This window comes from Gnatocerus cornutus, chromosome 7 (genome assembly GCF_029298725.1).
Source record: "Gnatocerus cornutus isolate USDA-ARS CGAHR chromosome 7, icGnaCorn1.1, whole genome shotgun sequence".
In the NCBI taxonomy this organism is placed as follows: Eukaryota; Metazoa; Arthropoda; class Insecta; order Coleoptera; family Tenebrionidae; genus Gnatocerus; species Gnatocerus cornutus.
In genome coordinates this window covers 11,536,953-11,558,723 of record NC_142239.1, presented here as the reverse complement: position 1 = coordinate 11,558,723, position 21,771 = coordinate 11,536,953, and the positions used below count along the sequence as shown (strand labels likewise).

The window sequence follows — 21,771 nt, the reverse complement described above, 5'->3', positions numbered from 1 at the left end:
CTTGAGGCACTTTTGGGGTGTCAAAAAATTTATTACCGGGTCCTTTTTGATTGTTTTTTGGACGTTTTTCAATAATGACTAGTCCACAAGTAAAAAGTAATGTTGAATTGTCTAGAACAATGTTTTTCGAGTGTTTTTAAAGCATTTTTTGGTCTCTTTCTTGAGCGACATTGTCCCAAAAATTTTAATATTTTTATTCAATTCTTCTCATTCAACAACTCGTCGTGAACCACCCTGTATATATTGCATATCAATGGAAATAATAAAAGAGTCAAACAAACGTCAGAGATAAATTCATTTTGTTAATAATAATTTTATCACATGTGCAGACTTCATTAAAATGTTGCAATTAAATTTCCCATTCAGTCAAACTGCAAAAATTTTTTTAAAGTTGTATGAAATTTTGGAAATTATTTTTTTTATTAAAATCTGTAATTTTGCTGCTTTAAATTATAGAGCAATAAAATTTTAAAATATTACTTGTTACGCCTCTCTTATAAAAAGTCCAAAATTTCAAAACAAAATTCTAAAATCTGTAATTCTGCCTATTGAGTGTTCCAAATTCTCCAGTCCAACAAACATGAAATTCGAAAATTCCCCCTGAAAGCTCCCTAGCCCCCTGAAATTAATTCTCAGCCTTACCCACCTCAAATAAAAGATTAATTTTGCTTGTCTTTCGAATTATCCACGCTTCGTAGGCGGAAGCTTATTCAAACTATTGAACCAGAAAGTTTGTTATAATTTCGAAAAAACGTCCTTGCTGCAAACGGTATTTGCACTAAATGTCAAGGCTAAAGAGATTGTTTCGTTATCAGTCTTAAAAACGCGAGATATCCTAATCAACTCACGACTGTCATTGTAAATCTTTTACGAGGTATCTAATAAATTCATAAAGATTATTTACGATCGTAAAAATTTCAAGTCTCATTTGCAGACTTCTCAGTTTCCTTCCTCAATTTTCAGCGCCCACTCAACGTTGCCACCCTCAAACCGTCGTAAAAGTTTCCCGTTCTTCGGTGTTAATTCGCTTCTTTATCTTCAGTGTTTACACTGATAAGTGCTACCGGTGGTTTCCTGTTTTTAAACCGTTATCGTTGTAATCCTCCAGGATTGCGAATTTTATCGGGAAAAAATTCCCCTGTTCCCGACAACATCATTACAGCGATTTATGTAAATGAAAGCCCAGAAAAAGCGAAGACATTTTCATTAAATTTGATCCGTCAAAGACTCGTAATTAAGTTGAACGTGGGCGAAAAGCAACCAAAAATAAGACTAGAAATTGATTTTCTTGGATCAAGTGAAGGCGACTTTAACACTAATAACTGTTAATCTGTTGCGTCAATGATCACGTCGTTTCAGCACTTTTCAGGCGCTTCACTTGTTGCGCCGTCTGAAATCTACGTAAGCCCCATGCAGGCGCTGCCACTTATTGATTTTTCAGTGGGTGGCACACTTATTTTCTAATGATTGTGGTGTCAATGGGCGATGACATCCAGGAAAATGGACACATTTTAAAGAAAGCCGCTGAAAAAAACCCCCGTCTAGACTCCCCCCAATTAATTCTTCATATTTCGCCAGCAATTTCCCTTAATTACCGAACTTCATCTCGTCACAATAAACCTTTTCACCTTTGATCTTTCCCCGTTTTCCACCAACGCACACTGCGCCATGACCCTTAAAAATGTCAGCAAGAAGCATTCCCACAATCATTTTGTGTGCCGCAATCAATTAAAGATAAATTATGACAAGATGTAGGTCTGAACGAATTCGTAATTACCGACAGTTCGATTTACTGTTAGAGACTGACGTTCATTTTCAAACGAGTTTCTTAATTGCACCTGTGACGGATAATGCGATTGTGGGGCCTCTAATGGCATTCGTAGACGCGCTGATTCTACATCGAAAAAAAAGGAAATTCAATTTGTGGTGCAAAGTGCTTAGAAACTGTTTCAATTTCAACGAGAGTTGCAGAGACGGACTCGGAAATAGACCAGCAAATAGACGCATTTAATCACAATCAAACAGGCCATAACTTTCAATGAGAAGTTGGCGACACTGATGTCAATCGATGACTGACATGCAAACGCATTTGAGGCTATTTTACTGTCCGAATCGTCATTCCAACTGTCAATTTTTCATCTGTTTTTTTAAATAGAGCAGCTCGCATTCATTTTAGTCGTATTTAAAAGACAGATTGGCCATGACTTTTAATGAGATGTTGGTAACACTGAATGTCAATACATGAGTGACGTTATGTGGATACAAAACGTCAATCTGTCAGGTTTTCACTTGTTTTTTGAAAAAGTACAACTCGTAATTATTTTAGTCGCATTTAAATGACAAACAGGCTCTGATTTTTAGAGAAATGTTGGTAACACTGTATGTCAATTGATGACTGACGTTTAAAGGAATTTGAAGTTATCTTAGACACCGTCCGAATCATTATTCCAACTGTCCGTTCCTCATTTGATTTTTAACATAATTGCAGAAGGCGTTGATTTCAGTTACAGTTGTTTAAAAAACAGGCAGCCATGACTTTTAGTGAAATGTTGGTAACACTGAATGTAAGTAGACAAATGTAGTTTTAAAGATTGAAAGTTATTTGTGTACAAAACGTCAATCAAACTGTCAGATTTTCACTTGTTTTTTAAAATAGAGCAACTCGCATTCATTTTTGTCGCATTTAAAAGACAAGCCGACCCTAACTTCTAGTGAAATGTTGGTAACACTGAATGACTTTTAAACACATTTGAGGTTATCTTAGACACTGTCCGAATCATCATTCCAATTGTTAGTTCCTCATTTGTTTTTTAAAATAATTGGAGCAGCCGTTGATTTCAATTGCAGTTGTTTAAAAAACAGGCAGACATGACTTCTAGTCAAATGTTGGTAACACTGAATGTCAATCAATGACTGACGTTTAAACGCATTTTAGGTTATCTTAGACAATGTCGGAATTGCCAATCCAACTGTCAGATTTTCACTTGTTTTTTGAAATAGAGCAACTCGCATTGATTTTAGTCGCATTTAAAAGACATGCAGGCCCTGACTTTTATAGAAATGTTGGTAACACTGAATGTCAATCGATGACTTACGTTTAAACAAATTTGAGGTTATCTTAGGCACTGTCCGAATCGTCTTTCCAAATGTCAGTTCGTAATTTGTTTTTTGAAATATCGCAGCAGGCGTTGATTTCAGATGCAGTTGTTTAAAAAACAGCCAGCCATGACTTTTACACTGAATAACTGACTTTTAAACGTTGGAAGTTATTTATGTACAAAACGTCATTTCAACTGTCAGTTTTTTACTTGTTTTTTGAAAAGCAGGTCGAATACATTGCAGCCTCATTTATAAGACAGGAAAGCCAAGAGTTTTAGTAAGATGTTGGTAACACTGCATGTCATTTGATGACTGACATTTAAACGCATTTAAGGTTATCTGAGAGCTATGTACGAAACGTCATTTTAACTGTGAATTATTCATTTGTTTTTAAAATTATGCTGCACCCGTTAATTTCAGTTGCAGTTGTTTAAAAAATCGGACAGCCCATGATTTTTACAGAGATGTTGGTAACACTGAATGTCATACAGACGTTTGAAAAATATTTGTGTACAAAACGTCATTTTAACTGTCAGTTTTTCACTTGTTTATTGAAATAAAGCAGCGCGCATTCAGTTCAATCGCATTTAAAATACAGGTATAGGCTATGACTTTTGGTGAGGAATTGGTAACACTAAATGTCAATTGATATGACTGACGTTTAAACGCATTTGAGGTTATTTGTATGTGAGAAACGTCAATCCAAGTGTCAATTTTTCACTGTTTTATTGTTACCAAGTGATGAAATGACCTGCCTATTTTTTTTACACTTTTACTTGTGGACCGATAAAAACCACCAAAAAAGAAACCACAGCGCTTTAAAACCCCTCAAAATTACAGAAAAAATGTGTTTAGCCCAATTTCTTTTTAACGGCTAATTAGGTAATTAATTCACACATGATTAGAAATTAAATTAAATACCTGAAACTGATTAACTTTGACGTGAACATATTCTAGGAATTAGCCAAAATGAATAACATAATTCAATAATTCGTAAGCTCTGCACCTTTACCTGTAACTAATTCCAGTATTACCAACTGCACTAATACATTTATTGAATAATCTGATAACTTGCCAATAATTCATTCCACATTAAATCGGATTTCGGAATAAAAACAAAATCCCTGTTAATCCCCCCATTCATTATCAGCGTTCCCCGGCCCATTTCGCCACTCCAAAATCTCATTTCTTCGAATATCAATAAAACAGGGCTTTCGAACGTGGGCGCTAAAGCTCCCATACCACCACGTGGCCACTCTGACGTCTCTGCACGAACGTGGGAGGACGCTTGCGCGTGCCGCTCATTTGTTTTACGATTGCGACTATCATTCAGTGTTCGAAAAACAACGTGAGTGAGTGTGTACGGACTGACATTTCATCTGACAGCTACACACGTGATAACGTAAGTTTTAACAATTTAGGAAGTTGCGAGTTTAGGGGTTGGTACTACGGGGGGATTGTGGCAACGCGATTCGGGGATTTCCGAAATGTGAAAATTCGGGTTGGGATGAGGTGCTAACGTGGCGCGGATGTGGCCGCTAATTGTGTGCACCGAAACGAAAAATTACACGAAAATTAAAAAGATATGTTGGATTGGATATGAAAAAACGGAAGTGGTTACAGGGCCAATTTGGCTAATCGCTGAATTTAGGGCCGGATTAACTTAACTGCAGTTAATCCCGCTTACTGTTATCGTAACCGAAAATTATTTGTTTTATTGTTTTTAATACAATAACAGCGAAATTCCGCAAGTTTCAAATGTCGCCTCGGTTTTTATTTGCACATTGTAGTTTATGTTTACAAAACTTGTCTTGTTATGCGGACTGTGCAATTTTTGTTTATAACAATGAAACGATTACAGAATTGTTTTTATCTCGCTTAAGGCCCACGTGATTCCAAACTATAAATCGCTTTGGCAAATTTTCATTAAAAGATTATGGTTATCTGCGAAAAGAAAAGTTTGCTAATAAAGTCGGAGTTAGCTCAGTTTAGCATAAATTAACTATCGAACTTGAGAAAAATTAAGATAGCCGAGATCTTATCGCGTTGAGATTTAGATAACAATTAGTTTCAATGCCACAACAAAATTCCCGATTCCGCCTCTGTCTTAATGTCGTGTTTCGGAAACTCCTCATCATTCCTCAAAATTCCATCCGCGTTTCTGCAAATTTAAATGCAAAGCGCTTCTCAACAGGTGGTTCACAAAAACCAAATCCTCCAGAATTTCCTAGTGAAAGTGTCCCAATCGATTTCTGGCGACGATGCGGGTGAAAAATGCCAATTCAAGGTGATGTGGACTAATTGCGATAAACGAAACTATGGAAATCGGAGGCGACGATGAATTATTCATTATCTTTTAATCAGTTTTCATTATTTACCCGACTAATATTTGCAGAGGACAGTTGGTAGACCTGATCATAACACGTGGCGGAATTAAATTGAAAGAACAATATATCGTGATGATAAATTTGATGAGAGCAAGAGGCTCGAATGTAAAAAATTATTTCGATTTGTTTTATTGCCACACCTACTAAACAACAATCGGAGCATGTGCTTAATTCAAAATTAATTGAATCATTTGCAATTTACATTTTGCCATTTCCAGTCCGACTACTAATTTGACATTTTTTCGACGCGTGCATAAAAGTCAAGGACGCTGTTAAATTTGACAGAAACATCCAGGGTTCGTTCGCCGAAGTGACCAATGAAGTTCACTAATAATAAATTATTGTAATCAGTTGGTTATAGCAGGCTATGAATTATTTTTAAAGAATGCAACAAATTATTTGAAATATTCGGAGCGCAAAAACTCGATTGCTTATTTAACTAGTTAAGTAACAAAGTCAGTCCTGCCAACTTTCTCCAATTATTTAACTAGTCGAATTTAAATTCACACTTGTTCCCGAGGCCGGTCCTGTTTCCCGCACGCAATAAAACAGCATTTTCCTCATTTTACTGTTGTTTTTACACCTGTAATCGTGTTTTTAGTGCTAGATTACTAAAATGCGATCGTGGCCAACAGTAAAAGTTGACGAGTTAAAAAGTCGATTTGTTCCGCCTCAATTGCCGAAGAATTCCACTACAGTTATTAAAATTCAAATTTAATTTGGGGGAGAAATTAAGTTTTATATTGAAACGTGCAAATATCGAAGCATGTTATTAACTGTCTTAAATTAAAAAATTTTAGAACCAAAAAGATATCATTTTGAAATTTTCATTTTTTGGCAAACCAAAATTTTCATAATTTTTTATAAAATTTGGTTTAGTCCTAAAGTAATGACTAATGAAACTTTAAGAACTTGTTGTCTTTGTGCTGCCTATCATTTTATGAAATTACACAATTTTTGAATAAAAAATTTTCACTTTTTAAAATAAACCAAAAATGAAAAAAAAATGACGTATTGCATTCAAACCTGTACTGGTCATTTCAATTGTAGAACAATGAAATTTTGAGATATTATTTATTAGTTTTAGTCTGCTCCATATCAAAATTTGGAACCAAAAATTCAAAATTTACGTTTGAAACTGCCAAAGTTACGGAAGATAATAGGTGGAAATTTTTGGTCAGTCTGTAGAAGAAAAAATTATAAAAATTCTATATTTTATTCTAAAATTTTGACATTTCGCACAAGTAGTAACGTAGTCAAAAGTAATAAAAGCTCTAAATTTTACTGTTTTCCGATTGAAATTGTCAAAGTTACGGAATTTAATAGTCAGAGGTGGAAATTTTCGGTCTGTCTTCAAAATAAAAAAATCTAAAAATTCTGTTTTTTGTTCTAAAATTTTGAAATTTGACACAAGTAATAACGTAGTCAAAAATAATAAAAGCTCCAAATTTTACTGTTTTCCGATTGAAATTGTCAAAGTTACGGAATTTAATAGTCAGAGGTGGAAATTTTTGGTCAGTCTTTAGAAGAAAAAATTCTAAAAATTCTATTTTTTGTTCTAAAATTTTGACATTTGGCACAAGTAGTAACGTAGTCAAAAGTAATAAGAGCTCCAAATTTTACTGTTTTCCGATTGAAATTGTCAAAGTTACGGAATTTTATCAGCAGAGGTGGAAATTTTCGGTTTGTCTTCAAAAGAAAAAACTCTAAAAATTCTATTTTTTCTTCTAAAATTTTGAAATTTGACACAAGTAATAACTAATAACGTAGTCAAAAGTAATAAAATCTCCAAATTTTATTATTTTTCGATTAACGACGAGTAACGGACGTTAATAGGCAGACGTGAAAATTATCAGTCTGTCTTCAAAACAAAAATTTCTAAAAATTCTGTTTTTTGTTCTAAAATTTTGAAAATTAGCACAAGTAATAACGGAATCAAAAATAATAAAAGCTTTAAATTTTACTGTTTTCCGATTGAAATTGTCAAAGTTACGGAATTTAATAGTCAGAGGTGGAAATTTTTGGTCAGTCTTTAGGAGAAAAAATTATAAAAATTCTATTTTTTGTTCTAAAATTTTGACATTTGGCACAAGTAGTAACGTAGTCAAAAGTAATAAGAGCTCCAAATTTTACTGTTTTCCGATTGAAATTGTCAAAGTTACGGAATTTAATAGTCAGAGGTGGAAATTTTCGGTCTGTCTTCAAAATAAAAAAAATCTAAAAATTCTGTTTTTTGTTCTAAAATTTTGAAATTTGACACAAGTAATAACTAATAACGTAGTCAAAAGTAGTAAAATCTCCAAATTTTATTATTTTTCGATTAACGACGAGTAACGGACGTTAATACGAGTAACGGACGTTAATAGGCAGACGTGAAAATTGTCAGTCTGTCTTCAAAACAAAAATTTCTAAAAATTCTGTTTTTTGTTCTAAAATTTTGAAAGTTGGCACAAGTAATAACGGAATCAAAAATAATAAAAGCTGTAAATTTTACTGTTTTCCGATTGAAATTGTCAAAGTTAAGGTATTTAATAGTCAGAGGTGGAAATTTTCGGTCTGTCTTCAAAAGCAAAATTTCTAAAAATTCGGTTTTTTGTACTAAAATTTTGAAATTTGGCACAAGTAATAACGTAGTCAAAAATAATAAAAGCTCCAAGTTTTACTGTTTTCCGATTGAAATTGTCAAAGTTACGGAATTTAATAGTCAGAGGTGGAAATTTTTGGTCAGTCTTTAGAAGAGAAAATTCTAAAAATTCTATTTTTTGTTCTAAAATTTTGACATTTGGCACAAGTAGTAACGTAGTCAAAAGTAATAAGAGCTCCAAATTTTACTGTTTTCCGATTGAAATTGTCAAAGTTACGGCATTTTATCGGTAGAGGTAAAAATTTTCGGTCTGTCTTCAAAAGAAAAAAATCTAAAAATTCTATTTTTTGTTCTAAAATTTTAAAATTTGGCAGAGCTAATAACTGAGTCAAAAGTAGTAAAACCCTCAAATTTCATTGTTTTACGATTGAAACTGTTAAAGTTACGGAAATTAATATACAGAGATGAAAATTTTCGATCTGTCTTTAAAATAAAAATCTCTAAAAATTCTGTTTATTGTTCCAAAAATTTAAAATTTTGCGTAGTTGACAAACAATTCTAAGCTAGTAAGACCTTCAAATTTCAATGTTTTAACATAAAAACTTTATTTAAAATAAACCAAAAATTTAAAAAACTTTTAGTATTAAAGTAATCAAATTATAGAATATTGGAATTTACGCATTTTTCTAATTTTCACTTTCAGAAGAAACCAAAACATTAAAAATATTTTTCATACCTACTGTTGTCATCGAAAACGACAATTATCGTTTGACCCAGAAGAAGCGCAATATTTTTCAAGGATCTAGAGCGGCAACATGTGAAATGCAATTATAAAATACGACAGTTCGAGGTTATGTTTCTTGTGCCCATGTCTTTCGTGTTGTTTTGCGCTTTTATAATATAATTTTCTGAAAATCGAAGCTTTGACATAGTTCCGACATCTAGCGCTTAGTGGCAAAATTAAACACAAAAAATCATGTAAGTACAGTACTCTCACCAAAACCTCACAGCGAAAGCTCGCTCACATCGACAAAAACAGTTGAAATGATTAAAAAAAAATTACATCTAGTAGGCAACTAGGAGGGGAGTCGCTATAAGGTGAGGAATAACAAGTACTGCCAACAGACCAATTTCAAAGCCCGCTGCGTTATTGGTCATTTTTATCTCCCCTAAACTAATTTGTCCCTTATCACAGCACTCCAGATACACATTGTTGGATAAGTTTTAAATCAGGTCGTCGTAACAATTATTATTTTAACAGGTGATGAATGACTTCCTTCAAGATGTACATGAAGAATTTTATGGTTCGTTTGACGTCTCCGATTACGAAAAATGAGTGCAGGATACGTTTTCGTAGTCTTATAAAAGGTATATTTAATTAGATTGGAGATCGTGCCTTTGGGGTCTGACTCGATTAAAAGAGAGCGAGATGATGAAATTTCAGATGTGGCTCGAGGAACAAAAATATTTCATTCAAGTTTCTGCAGAGCTAATTCTAGTTGGCTCTTACTTTGTGGACGCGTGTCTTAATATTTATGTCATTTTTGGGGATTTCCGGGAACTAAATCAGATGTGGTAGAATCCGGTCAATTTTAAATGGTCTTGAGATAAAATTTTATTGTCCCATTTCGCAACTAGATATAAACAATCGTCATTGTTCTCCGTTTATCCCAAGAATGCAATAGGTGCAGCAATCGTCTCAAAAAACCCTTTCCACTCACTAAACCCAACTAATTGTTATTAACATAAAAAGATATCCGCTATTTTTAACCAATCTAGAAAAATACTCGTCTCAAGAAGATAAGAAGTGTTTACGACGGAATTCCATTTATACCGCTCTCCACCGATTGGGAATCACAAATCACCAGAGGCGATTCTGGTAATTGTTTGGGACGCTACGAGGGCCAATCGAAAAGTTTCGATCTGCAGTATTAATGTATGCATAAAATGTCGCTCTGCAGCTCCACCTTGGCCTACACCAGATCTGGTACAAAAATTCTTCGCAGTTGACCCTGAGATGGAGATTAATTGTTAGTCGAACGGTTTCGTCGGTTTTTATGCTTGAGGATGCACGAGTCGCGTCATATAACTGCAAAATCTCTTGCAGACAATGAGAGACGTCCGAAATTTAAAATCGCAGTTGATCCACTTTATCTAAACCCGATCAAGAAAGTGGTAACCTTTGCAGACTTTAGAAAGTTAAACCACCGAACGAGAACCCGTTGCCACCGACTTTGCGGTTGCAACAATACCGATAACCAAAGATATCTTATCTGGAGGACTTAATCCTTTTATCTGTTCTGAATTAACAATTCAATCTTAAAATAATCCGTTTCTGCACCAAGTTCAAGAACGTTTGGTACTTTTCGATGTTAACCTCTCAATCGGAAAGTACGATAAAGAGCGAAATTTGAGAGGCGATAAAGAACAAGTTTAATATTATTATTTTATGTAGATAGTGCTGTGAAGTCGGCGATAACGACAGATTAAACGGGAGTAGAAAAACAGACGACTTTCTCTATTTCGACACGTTTTCTGATTTTATCGGATCGGTGCGCTGCTGGAAATGTCAACGGAAGGGGGGAGGCGCGCCGCCCCTGAAGTCTCTGGCATGTTTTGTTTTTTTAGAGCGAAATTTCAAGGTTTGGAAGCCTAAAATAGACTCGGGGGAGCTTTTCTTCACTCCATTCACCACTTTTTTTAGCCGCCATTTTTTTGTAATTATGCAACAAGTACATATCCATATCCACCGATAAGAAAATGAAAGTGATTGACGTTTCGAACTCGTTTAATTAACCACAAGGTGTTATTTTAATTACCTGAAAGTTTCTAACACTGACACCTCCAAGCCAAAAAATATACCAAAGGTCATTCACTTTCATTCCTCTTGAAAAAGGCGAAAGGTGAAGCCGAAAAAAAAAAGAAAAATTCTGTTCTTTGTTGTCGTCATTGTCATGTCACGCTTTACCTCCGTCTGCTCCAAAATCTAACGGTAACGTCGGGCGTGGCTGCGACGACGTCCTTCAGCAAGGCAAGGAGTGTTTATTAAATACAGTTAGCAGTGTGTGAAAACGGAAAACAAGACCGAGCCGCAGGAAAGACACATCAAAAGCCGAAGTTTTGGAAGGCGGAAGTCGCAGCTTTGATGTTCAGGGTGGCGATTTGTGCTTGCATAACTCATCTTGGGAAATTAATTCTAATTCGGTCGATTTTTAGCTTAGAAATCGGTCTTTGATCGTTCGAGTTCGAAATTTTCATTTTTTTAATGTAGAAGTTAGCTGCCTTTCTCTAGTTCAGACTCGGTCGCTATCTCGCTTATTTATGAAGCAATCTTAAAGTATTGATACTCATTTTACGCAGAATTTTTCATAGAATCCAAAAAGGTAATATTCGTTAAGATCGGTCTAGAAATAACTGAGTTATGAGCGATCAAAGTTTCGGATATTGGATTTTGAGTTGGAAAAATTTCAAAGCTCGATATTTCCAAAACTAAAAAAGATTTTGAGAAACGGTTTGCGCCATCGTTTTTCTCGACTCATTCTACTTTAGAATAAGCCCTCAAAAGACGAAAATTCGATAATCAATTTTTTGGACAAAAAAATGTTGCGACTCAATCGATGAAAAATTTTCAATTTTTCGTTTTTCCATCGCTCCTCGTAAACTACTTGCCCGATCGATCTGAGGTTTGGCCAGTTGATAGATCTCGAGCTCCTCTTTCGATTAATATACATATAATTTAATAATACTATAGGACGTTTTCTCCCCGAAACAGCCTCTTGAAAATGACTCTAAAATCACCCCTTGACAGTCGTTATCTCGGTTATTTAGTAAAGAAATTTGAGCTGGAAGGGCTCATTTAATGCAGAATTTTGCGCTGAATCCAAAAATATCCTTATTTTTCTGGTGCGTCAAGAAATAACTGAGTTAAAGGCGTTTGAAATTTTGGGTTGTCTTCAGAGGGCCAAAATTTTGGAGGTTCGAAAACGATTTTCCCCAATATCTCCGGAATAGTGGCAAATATGAAGAAACCCTTTTCGCAATCGTTTTTCACGCAATTTTTTACCTTAGAAATCGATCTTACATAGTTCGAACTTAAAATTTTCATTTTTTCATTGCCTTTCGGTCTCAAATTCAGATACGCTCGATATCACGCTTATTTATGAAGCAATATTAAAGTATTGGTCAGTGGCGTAACAATAGGGTGGCAAGACGGCAAAAAGCCACGGGCCCCGAGCTGAAAGGGCCCCTGGTTAAAGAGGGCTTCTTAAAAATCAATAGAGAAAGGGCCCCATCCGATGGATTTGCCACGGGCCTCAAACGGTATAGTTACGCCACTGGTATTGGTGCTCATTTTACGCAGAATTTCACCAATCCAAAAACGTGCGGCTTTTTAACTATGGTCCACAAATAACTAAGTTATGAGCGATCAAAGTTTCGAATATTGAATTTTGAGTTCCTTCATGTATAAACCTAGTCACCGGAAGTTGATATTATAACAATAAATTGATTTATTACAGTGCTACCTGTTAGTAAAACGTCAAATTGTTGCTCTTTTAACCGGACTTCGTGGGAGGGGATAAGACACCCTGTACATTGTAATTCCGGACCACTTTAAACTAGTGTCAGGATATTGATTAAAATACACTTTAAGTAACCCAAGATATATGTTATTTATTATTATCTGCTTAATAACTGCTTAAAATTGATAACTTTATTTTTAATTTCAACTGATAAGGATATGTAAATTCAACATTGTGCATTTCAAGTTTCTAAATGTGACGTGAGCGTTTGAAGTATTTTTTGATTGTTGTTTACGTTCGAATTTTTGCATAAAATCGCATGAAAATAAGAGAAATATTTGAAAAAACGCAGTCTGGGACTAAAAATTTAGGATTTAGGTTTGGGCCATGTTGAAGGTCTCGTCCAATCCGAAAGCATTGTTGGTTCCTTGACCGGTAACGGGACAATCTTGCCAACAGTTACAGCGCCTTCTCCAGAAAAGAAAGCTTATTAATTTAAAATGAACATTTAAGTAACAACATCAAAATGACTTTCTCCATCACTTGCCACCTAATTAAGTTGCTAGACCAGACCCAAACCAGACTATTGTGAAAACAAACGTAAAATGGGTGGCACTCTTAGAACATTCACCAGAGGAATTTCGCCATCGAAACCGGATGCGTTTTGTTCTTGAATAATTGACAATTAGTTACTGATTAGCTAATCGTTTGATGGCCGAAAAACTCGCTGGGTGCAGTTGTCGTTCGAAAACTGGTATTGTGGAGAAAATGCGACTAATTTAGACCAGTCTTGCCCAACCGGATACCAGCGGAGATTTTTTGACAAAATTCCCATCGCTATCGTTCCCGATCCTAATTCTATTTTATTTTCGTTATGAGGCCTCAATTAGTACATTGTTTCATAGCGGCTGACGCGAAAATTATATTAGTGTCCGCTTTCATTGTGCGAATATCGATTCTGTCTCGTCTTAACTCTAATCACTCGTGTTGTACACAACAACGAAAACAACGCGTCGCCGCCCCCGACCCGTCACTCTCTTTATTTTCTTCTTCTTCACGTGACCATCTTGGAAAGCTCACGGTTCCTTTGAAGGCAACAGGGGACTCGGATTAAGGACGCTCCTTGCGTATTCTGCAGAGCTTTTAGGATTTGTTTCTTTCGTATTTTTGCATCACAAAGATGTAGGCGACCTACGTAATCATTCTTGATGTGTGGGACGCCCACGACGACACGTACACAGCGTCAAGACTATTGTTACCGTAAATGAGATTTTTACACCATTTTTTATCATTTCGGATTTGTTACAGGGACACAGGAGCGAGGGGCATCTTTGGATGCGAGATTGTTAAGGTAAGATTGGTTAAGAACCCTTCGTGCTCTAACAATTTTCTTGTATAACTTTATTATAGCACAATTTAATTTCAATCGCTTGTGTAAGAAATTCCTTTCCTTCGGAAAAATGTCTCGATGCCACATCAAAATATAAACAGAGATGAGATAAATGTCGATTTAATCTCTCTCATTGTCATGTTTGAAAAGGTATGATCGAAATCGTGCAAATATTTACTCTGAAAAAGTCAGCTATTTGTCGTCTCAATACATCAAACTAATCAATAGCTCGCGCGTCAGAAATCATTGGCTTACATTCAGCACGTTCCCAAGTATAAAAATTGAACCAAAATAAACTGAAACACAGGTGGCTTCAAAAAAGTAGGATGTTGGTAACCCTGAATGACAACGGGACGGTGCGATTTACAAATTATCGTTCTAGGTCGTTTTTTTAATTGTTTTTTCAGTGTTGCCAAATTACGGAACTCAAATAGTTAATAATATACAGGGTGTTTCAATAAAAATATATTCACAATCGCGGCTATAAGATATAATAGCTCATTTCTTAACTTTCTAACTAAATATTTCGAAAAAAATTGATGAAATTAAAATTATTCCAATTTTTGATAGCCCTGAATGTCAATTTATAAGTGACATTTATGCCCCTTTGAGGTTATGATCCGACTTACGAAATGTCATTACAGGTGTCGTTTTTTTATTGTTTTTTTTTTCAACGTTACGAAATTACAGAATTCGAAAATAGGATATACAGAGTGTTGCATAAAAAGATATTCACAATCACGGCTAAAACGTAATATTATTGTTCATATTACAATTTTCTAGAGCCATGATAGACAAAATTATTATTATTTTTGAATCAAAACAAAAAAACGAAATTTTTAAACTGAAAATTTTGGTAAACCAGAATGTCAATGTATTCATGTTATTCCGTACTATAGTATATCTGGTGAGAGTTGGGAGATTTCGACAGTTGACATATAGGTTGGCAGCAAATTATGCTACAAAATACACTAAAACACTAAATTCCTACGCGAAATGGGTTGACAGGGTTGTTAGTAACTGGGGTTACTTTGTTATTTTAAATTTCGCGCGTATGGAACACTTTTTATTGCGTAGATTTAGTGACTTTTCTGTCATTCAAACTCTCACTGTACGAACTATAGGTTTAGTTTATTTTCTGGATTACAAATAACAAAATTCAAAAATTGGATATACAGTGTGTTACATAAAAAAAATCACATTCATGGCTAAAACGTGTAACATTTTGCTTATTTTCCAATTTTCTAGAGTCAAAGATAAAAGTATGTAAAAAAATTAAAACATTTTGAAAAAAATAAAATTGCAATTCTCAGATTTATATGCAATTTATTCATAAAACGTCTCTTTATTAATTTTTTCAAAACTTAGGCGAAAACAAAAAAAACCCTCTAATTTTGAAGTTTTTGGATTTCAGTAACCCTGAATGACAATTTATAAGTGACGTTTAAGCCCAATTGAGGTAATGATGTGATTTCCGAAACATCATTCCGGTAGTGAGTTTTTGATTGTTTTTCTCTGTTACCAACAAAATTCAAAAATAATATATACAGGGTGTTGCATAAAAATATTCAAAATCATGGATAAAGGGTATTATTTCCCATTTGTAATAAGATCGAAGCGCATATTTAAAAAAAATTGAAAAAAAATATGCAAACTTCGGCTATGCCTCGTTTTTTAACACGTGTACCTTATAACATTTTATCCACGATTAATTTTTAACTTTCTAGAGTCTGAAAAATCGAAAAATTTTGTTCATTTTTTAATTTATAGGAAATAAAACAAAGAAAATCCAAATTTTGAGCAGTTTGGAGGTTATGTTGCGATTTACAAAGTTCTTGGTGCAAAATTTCTCCCCGTTTTCCGAAGCCTACTACTTTCTTATTTCCCAACGTTCCAAGGCCGCCACTTCCCATAGCTGCCAATCGACCTTCCCATTTTTTGTGTCGTTGAAATTCTGGAACGTGTCTACTTCCGTCACGTGCATCGAATGTCATTTTTGACATTTGCTTGTTTCCTGTGGTTAAATGTCATCTGTGCAAACGATCGCAATTGCTCGAATTGTTGCACTATGAGTTCTAATAAATCAAATTAAATGAAAGTTGTAGGTATTGAAAGTAAAATGTTATTTGTTAACGTTTATTTACATAATAGTCGCTGGAAAAAGGTTAAACAACGAAAATTTTAATGACGAAAACGAGTTTTTGGAAGTGATAACGACTTCGGTGTTGGTGCGTGAAATTCAAGGTTGGCAGCAGTGTAAAGAGAAAAAAAGGTTTTGTGTTTGTGGCCTTAAACATCAAAATTATGTTGTCAAATTGGTAACACGCGAAAAGTGACCTTTGGAGAAAGAAAAATATTCTTGCGACAGATAAGAAAAATAAATATTAATGATATTTTAATGGCAGGAAAATGCGGAATGGCGACAAACAATGAACGTAGGTAATTACAAAATTCGAATAATGAATGCAATGAAAAACCAATAAGTTCTAGACACACTTACATGACAAACATGAAGGAATTAAACTTTTATAGTTACATCAAAATGAATTTCTACAGTGAAGCAATTAATTGTGAAACTTAATTTAATTTTACGCCTTTGTTAATCAAAAGTTATTATTAATAAATCGATCGAAAATTGTTAAAAATGAGTTAATTAAAGTCTGACAAGAAGTGTATTAGTGGCCCCTGTCAAATTCCCAAAATGGACGATTGAAATGTTTTAAAAGCAGGATCTTTTCGTGTTAAATCTCGCAGGTAATTTCCGCCGACAATGAACCTGCCATCGGTGTCCAGAAGCAGGAAATTTTCAACAATGGCTCCACAGACGTCTAGAAAGTGGGGGAGGTGTAGCACGACTCCCAAACCGAACTGACCGACCTAGATTTTTACATTGCCATTCACCATATAACGGGAGAGCGCAAAATTCTTTAAAACTCGTTCCAATAATTCAGTTCAGTTTCACTCCATGTCTTGTCGCGTGCACGTCCGTTGAAATGTGTCTTATCAAGTGCACCCCTAGTGGAAGCCAGTGCACATCCACCTTTACTTCATAGACGACCAAAACAGTTAAGTTTTTCCCAACAAAACGAAAAATTGATATCTTGACAGCGTCGTACGAATATAGATTGAAAATTACTAAGTTAAGTTGGAATTTTCAAGCAGCTTGACGCATTGAATTTCAATTTGGGAAGTCTCATCAAAATATAGAAACTCAATTTAGGGGGTTTAGTATTCAAGGGTGGCAACCGTGGTGAAAAAACACGCGGTGCGAATGCGGACTCGCTAATTGCACTTTTCGAGAAAGTTATTGTGCTATTACAAAATCTTTCACTTAGAAAGTGATATGGAAGCGACGAAAAATGGAAAGGTCACGCGATTTCATCAAATTCGACGGGGCATGACCACAAAAAAGTCACTACTCTTCTATTTCTACTGGTGGCAGCACTGCAGCCTTCCCTGGGGTCGCTTATCTTACCAATGACCGTGATATTTCGATCACAAAGAAAACAACTTTTCCAAAAGTCACAAAGGGTACCAACCTAGCGGTGACAATGACATCACTGTTATAACCAACAATTTGCATAAACCGTAAAATTATGACGCTCCGTTAATCTAAAGTGTTCAAATTTTCGTTAAGTTGGCAACGCGTAAATGCGAAACTTTCACTTTTTACTCACTCACCCCATCAAAGTGATGAAAACTCAAACTCTCCTTGAAAGTCTCATCATGTTTTCAGGTTATGTCACACTCCACTGAAAACTTTAACGTGCTGGTGGAGCACAAACAAGCTCTAATCATTTTGTACCAAAATTTACATTTTTACTGAACGCGCATCATCTCCGGTACCAACTTCAGCAAATTTTCAGTCGTACCAACCTTACTTTACGAAAACACTAAATTCTAGTTGGTAAACGTGTAAAATTAATGGTGCAACTGAATTGCGTTGGCCGATAAATTTAGCTACTCTTTAAACATGCGAGTCGAAAATCTGTGCTTTTTTAAGGTTATGTCACTACGGTTTTTGCTTTTTAGGGTTTTTTACGTTGAGACTTTCACTTTTTATTTACTCACTTCTTCAAAAAGTGATGAAAACGCCACCGAACTCGAATTCTTCTAGAAAGTCTCACTAGGATTTGGGGTTATGTCACACTCCACTGAAAACTTTAACGTGCTGGCGGGGCACAAACAAACTCTAATCATTTCGTACTAAAATTCACATTTTTACGTGAACGCGCATCAAGATCGGTACCAACTTCAGCAAGTTTTCAATAGTACTTTACGAAAACACTAAATTCTTGTTGGTAAACGTGTAAAATGAACAGAGCTAACTTGAGCTGGTCGATAAATTTAGCTGCCCTTTAAACATGCGACTAGAAAATCTGTGCTTTTTTAAGGTTATGTCACTACGGTTTTTAGGGTTTTTTACGTTAAGACTTGCACTTTTTACTCTCTCACCCCATCAAAAAGTGATGAAAAGGCCACGGAGCTCGAAGTCTCACCAGGTTTGAGGTTATGTCACACTCCACTGCCAACTTTTAACTGCTGTCGGCTTACAAACTGCGCTCTAAAGACGCACAAATTGTTTTGCACCAAAATTCACATTTTTACATAAAATAAAACTTTTGAACGAGACGAACAAACGCGCACAACACCCGTACCAACTTCAGCTAATTTTCAGTAGTGCCAACCTAGAATTTACGAAAACACAAAATTCTAGTTGGTGAACATGTAAAATGAACTGAGCTTTTTTGAGGTTATGTCGTCCAATGGGACAGGACTATTTTCGGTTTTTAGGTTTTTTACGTTAAAACTTTCAGTGTTTACTCACCCATCGCGTTAAAAGATGAAGAAAACGCCACCGGAAAGTCACTGTGTTTTGAGGTTATGTCACACTCCAGTGAAAATTTTCGAGTTTTAACTCACAAACTGCACAGTAAAGACACGATTTTGCACCAAAATGTCACCAGAAAGAGCCTCTTTATATAAAATGCGAGCTCAAACACGACACACAACTTTTAAACAACACGAACAAACGCGCATCGGTGCCGGTACCAACCTTCCAGTGGTGCCAACCTGAGATTTACCATGTCACTACTTAATTTTAGTTGATTTAAAACGAACAATTTGTAATAAATATTGAGTGGGGTGTATAAATTTAGCGGTACTTACAGTACGAATCTAGAAAATCGTTGCTTTTTTTAGGTTATGTCGTTTGGGGGTTTTTGCGTACTAAGGGCGCGAAATTTAAAAATTCTCGTTTATTGCACGACTTTCAGAGCAAATTGCTTTGAACTGAAGTAAGACCAGAAATCTTAATTAACACTTTATTTTCCCAACTGCTTTCCAGCTCGTAAATTTAAAACAATGGCCAAGCAACGTTAATTATCAATAAAATCGTTTATTAACATTTTTGCTCTTTGCAGGTTGTAATCGTCCACGATGAGGTCCCTCGAACTGTCGACTCCTTGGCAAGAGGAAGAAGACGTTGAAGTGGAAGACATCGACTTGGGTAAACACGCTAGAGATGACTTGACTGAATCCAGCAGCGACGAAGCTACAGGAAGAAAACGAAGAAAACATGGAGGTATAGTGGCGGTGTGGTTGTTTTGTAAAAATTGCAATGTTTGGATGTTCAGGGAGCGCGTCGAGCGGAAGTGCGTCCAGTGGGACGACGACGAGGAGGAGGAAGTCGTGCATCAGTGCACGAGAGAGAAATTTAAGAAGACTGGAGAGCAACGAGAGGGAAAGAATGCGAATGCATTCGCTCAACGACGCTTTTGAGGTAAAGGAAATAAATATTCCGTCATTTTTTAAGCAAATTTCTTGTTAAAAATACCAATTACAGTTTTATTACTGTGAAACAATAAAAAGTCGGGCAAACAAATTATGTTAACGCGCACAGAAAGAGAAATTCTCTCTCCATCTCGCAAAAAACGATTATTACAGGAAATTACAATCAATAACGTTCTTGCTTCGAATGAAATTTATCCCATTGCGGATCCATTAATGAAAAAATTTACTTTCACTTAGAATACACTAATAAGTAAGCGCAGGAGCTATTAAAGAGTCATTTGAAGACACCACGCGTAACATTCTTCAAATTTGAAAGTCAACTTTGACCGCTTTTTGTGATTAAAATCGCGATAACATTATCGCCGCACACAATTATCGACGTACATTGACTGTAAAAACCGTGGATGGTTTTATTCAACGCCCTTTAAATCGCACAATTATCGCCAAATTCGCGCGGGCTCCAAGTACGTCCCTGACCACAACCCGGCCCTGTTCACGACGCGTTTAATTGGTTGCATAACTTTGACTATTCCGTAAACAATAGCGACCAGCTTTGATTTTGTGTCGCTACTGGTTACATACTGTGTTTGTACGACCATTATACCCGAATTACATACTATGTTTTATCCACAACACAGTTCTTTGGAGTATTTGACAGTTGTGGATAATTTTGTTTGTTTTAGCAACTCCGCGAGGTGATTCCCCACATAAAAATGGAACGGAAGCTCTCCAAAATCGAGACTCTAACTTTAGCTAAGAACTACATAATGGCTCTAACGAACGTGATCTGCGAGATGCGCGGCGAAGAGAAGCACTACACGTAAGCCCCCGTTGAAAGTGGCCCCCTGGTGTACTGATGAGTGATTTTTAGATTCCAAGACGTGGAAGAGGATAGTACAGTAGAATTAGAAACGACGGAGGAGAACACCCGAGAGCAAAACAACAACTCCATGTTCCAAGAAAATCTCGAAAATCACCAAGAAAACGCGTTGGTGAACTCGCGCTGAAGTCCATAACCCGCCATGAATTCCGTACTAATAAGTGATTAGTTTAAGGCAGATTTTAGCTCAATTATTTATTTGAAATTTGAAAGTCCCGCCACGGATTGAAACTTAGCTCAAAGTTTTGGCGCGTGATTCAATTGTGCAATTGACTTTGCATATCTGTTAGGGTGGTTGTAATGATAAAGCAAATGTGATTTTATGTGCTTCCGTGTCGTGTCGTGAGATAAATGTATAGATAGTGTATATAATATATCTACAGACTCTAGTTACGTAAGATGCGCTACATAAAAGACACTTATTTTTTAAGTATAGGTGTGTTAAATTATTTTCTATGACATAACTACCTACATTTTAAAATATGTACCTTAGATATGTAAGATAAAGTGTCATCGCTCGACTCCATCCATTACGAAGCTTGAAATGACACGAACAAAGTTACCTAAAGCGAGGTTGAGCCTCAAAATACTCTAAAGTTATGCTCAAGAATGATTTGAACTGCTGCAAACTGTTCACAGACTGTCTTAGCGTAGATTTGACTTTCCTCTCGAAGTGGACAGTTTGTACAGTCTGAACGGAAGAAGCATGAAGTTCCAAACGCAAATGTGATATTGTAGAAACTTGCACAAGTTTTAGTTAGAAATTAAATATGATATATATTTTATGACATGTATTAAGTGTATTCTTGGAAGAATATTACAAATCGTCAAACATTCAAATGTATAAAAATATCAAATAAAATGTCAGGAATCTTAAACGCGCTTTTCTCTTACCGACAACTTCACCCCTCCTCTGACAGATGGCGCCACATGAAAACACTCCTATTTCGGTCGATATCTCGTTTATCCGCGGAGCAAACTTATGTTGTTATAGCTCATTTTGCCCAGAATTTCACGCAGATTCCAAATCCATGCTCAAAATTCAGATAGGACAACAAATAACTGAGTTGTGGTCGATTCAAGTTTCGGATAGTTAATTTTTAATGCTCATTATTTCC

At 35.5% G+C, this 21,771-nt stretch overlaps 1 protein-coding gene across 3 annotated transcripts; it reads left to right on the top strand.

Annotated features, from left to right (window-relative positions):
* The first annotated feature begins 4,404 nt into the window (after window positions 1-4,404).
* On the top strand, window positions 4,405-21,531 carry dimm (basic helix-loop-helix family member dimmed). Of its 3 annotated transcripts, XM_088040616.1 has the most exons (6): window positions 4,405-4,501; window positions 13,899-13,941; window positions 19,404-19,564; window positions 19,617-19,762; window positions 20,457-20,593; window positions 20,645-21,531. In XM_088040616.1, the coding sequence occupies exons 3-6, from the start codon at window positions 19,420-19,422 to the stop codon at window positions 20,778-20,780; spliced, it is 564 nt and encodes a 187-aa protein (XP_087896742.1). In that variant the 5' UTR covers window positions 4,405-4,501; window positions 13,899-13,941; window positions 19,404-19,419; the 3' UTR covers window positions 20,781-21,531. The 3 variants fall into 3 exon arrangements, with proteins under 3 accessions (XP_087896742.1, XP_087896744.1, XP_087896743.1); XM_088040618.1 differs by lacking the exon at window positions 13,899-13,941 and having other exon boundaries at window positions 4,406-4,501; XM_088040617.1 differs by lacking the exons at window positions 4,405-4,501; window positions 13,899-13,941 and adding an exon at window positions 16,912-17,045.
* The last annotated feature ends 240 nt before the right edge of the window (window positions 21,532-21,771 follow it).

Excerpts from the sequence above, each read along its gene's own strand:
- dimm (XM_088040616.1), top strand. The coding sequence starts at position 19,420 with ATGAGGTCCCTCGAACTGTCGACTCCTTGGCAAGAGGAAGAAGACGTT. Across the intron at positions 19,565-19,616 it reads AAAACGAAGAAAACATGGAG|GGAGCGCGTCGAGCGGAAGT; the intron begins GTATAGTGGCGG and ends TTGGATGTTCAG. Across the intron at positions 19,763-20,456 it reads CGCTCAACGACGCTTTTGAG|CAACTCCGCGAGGTGATTCC; the intron begins GTAAAGGAAATA and ends TGTTTGTTTTAG.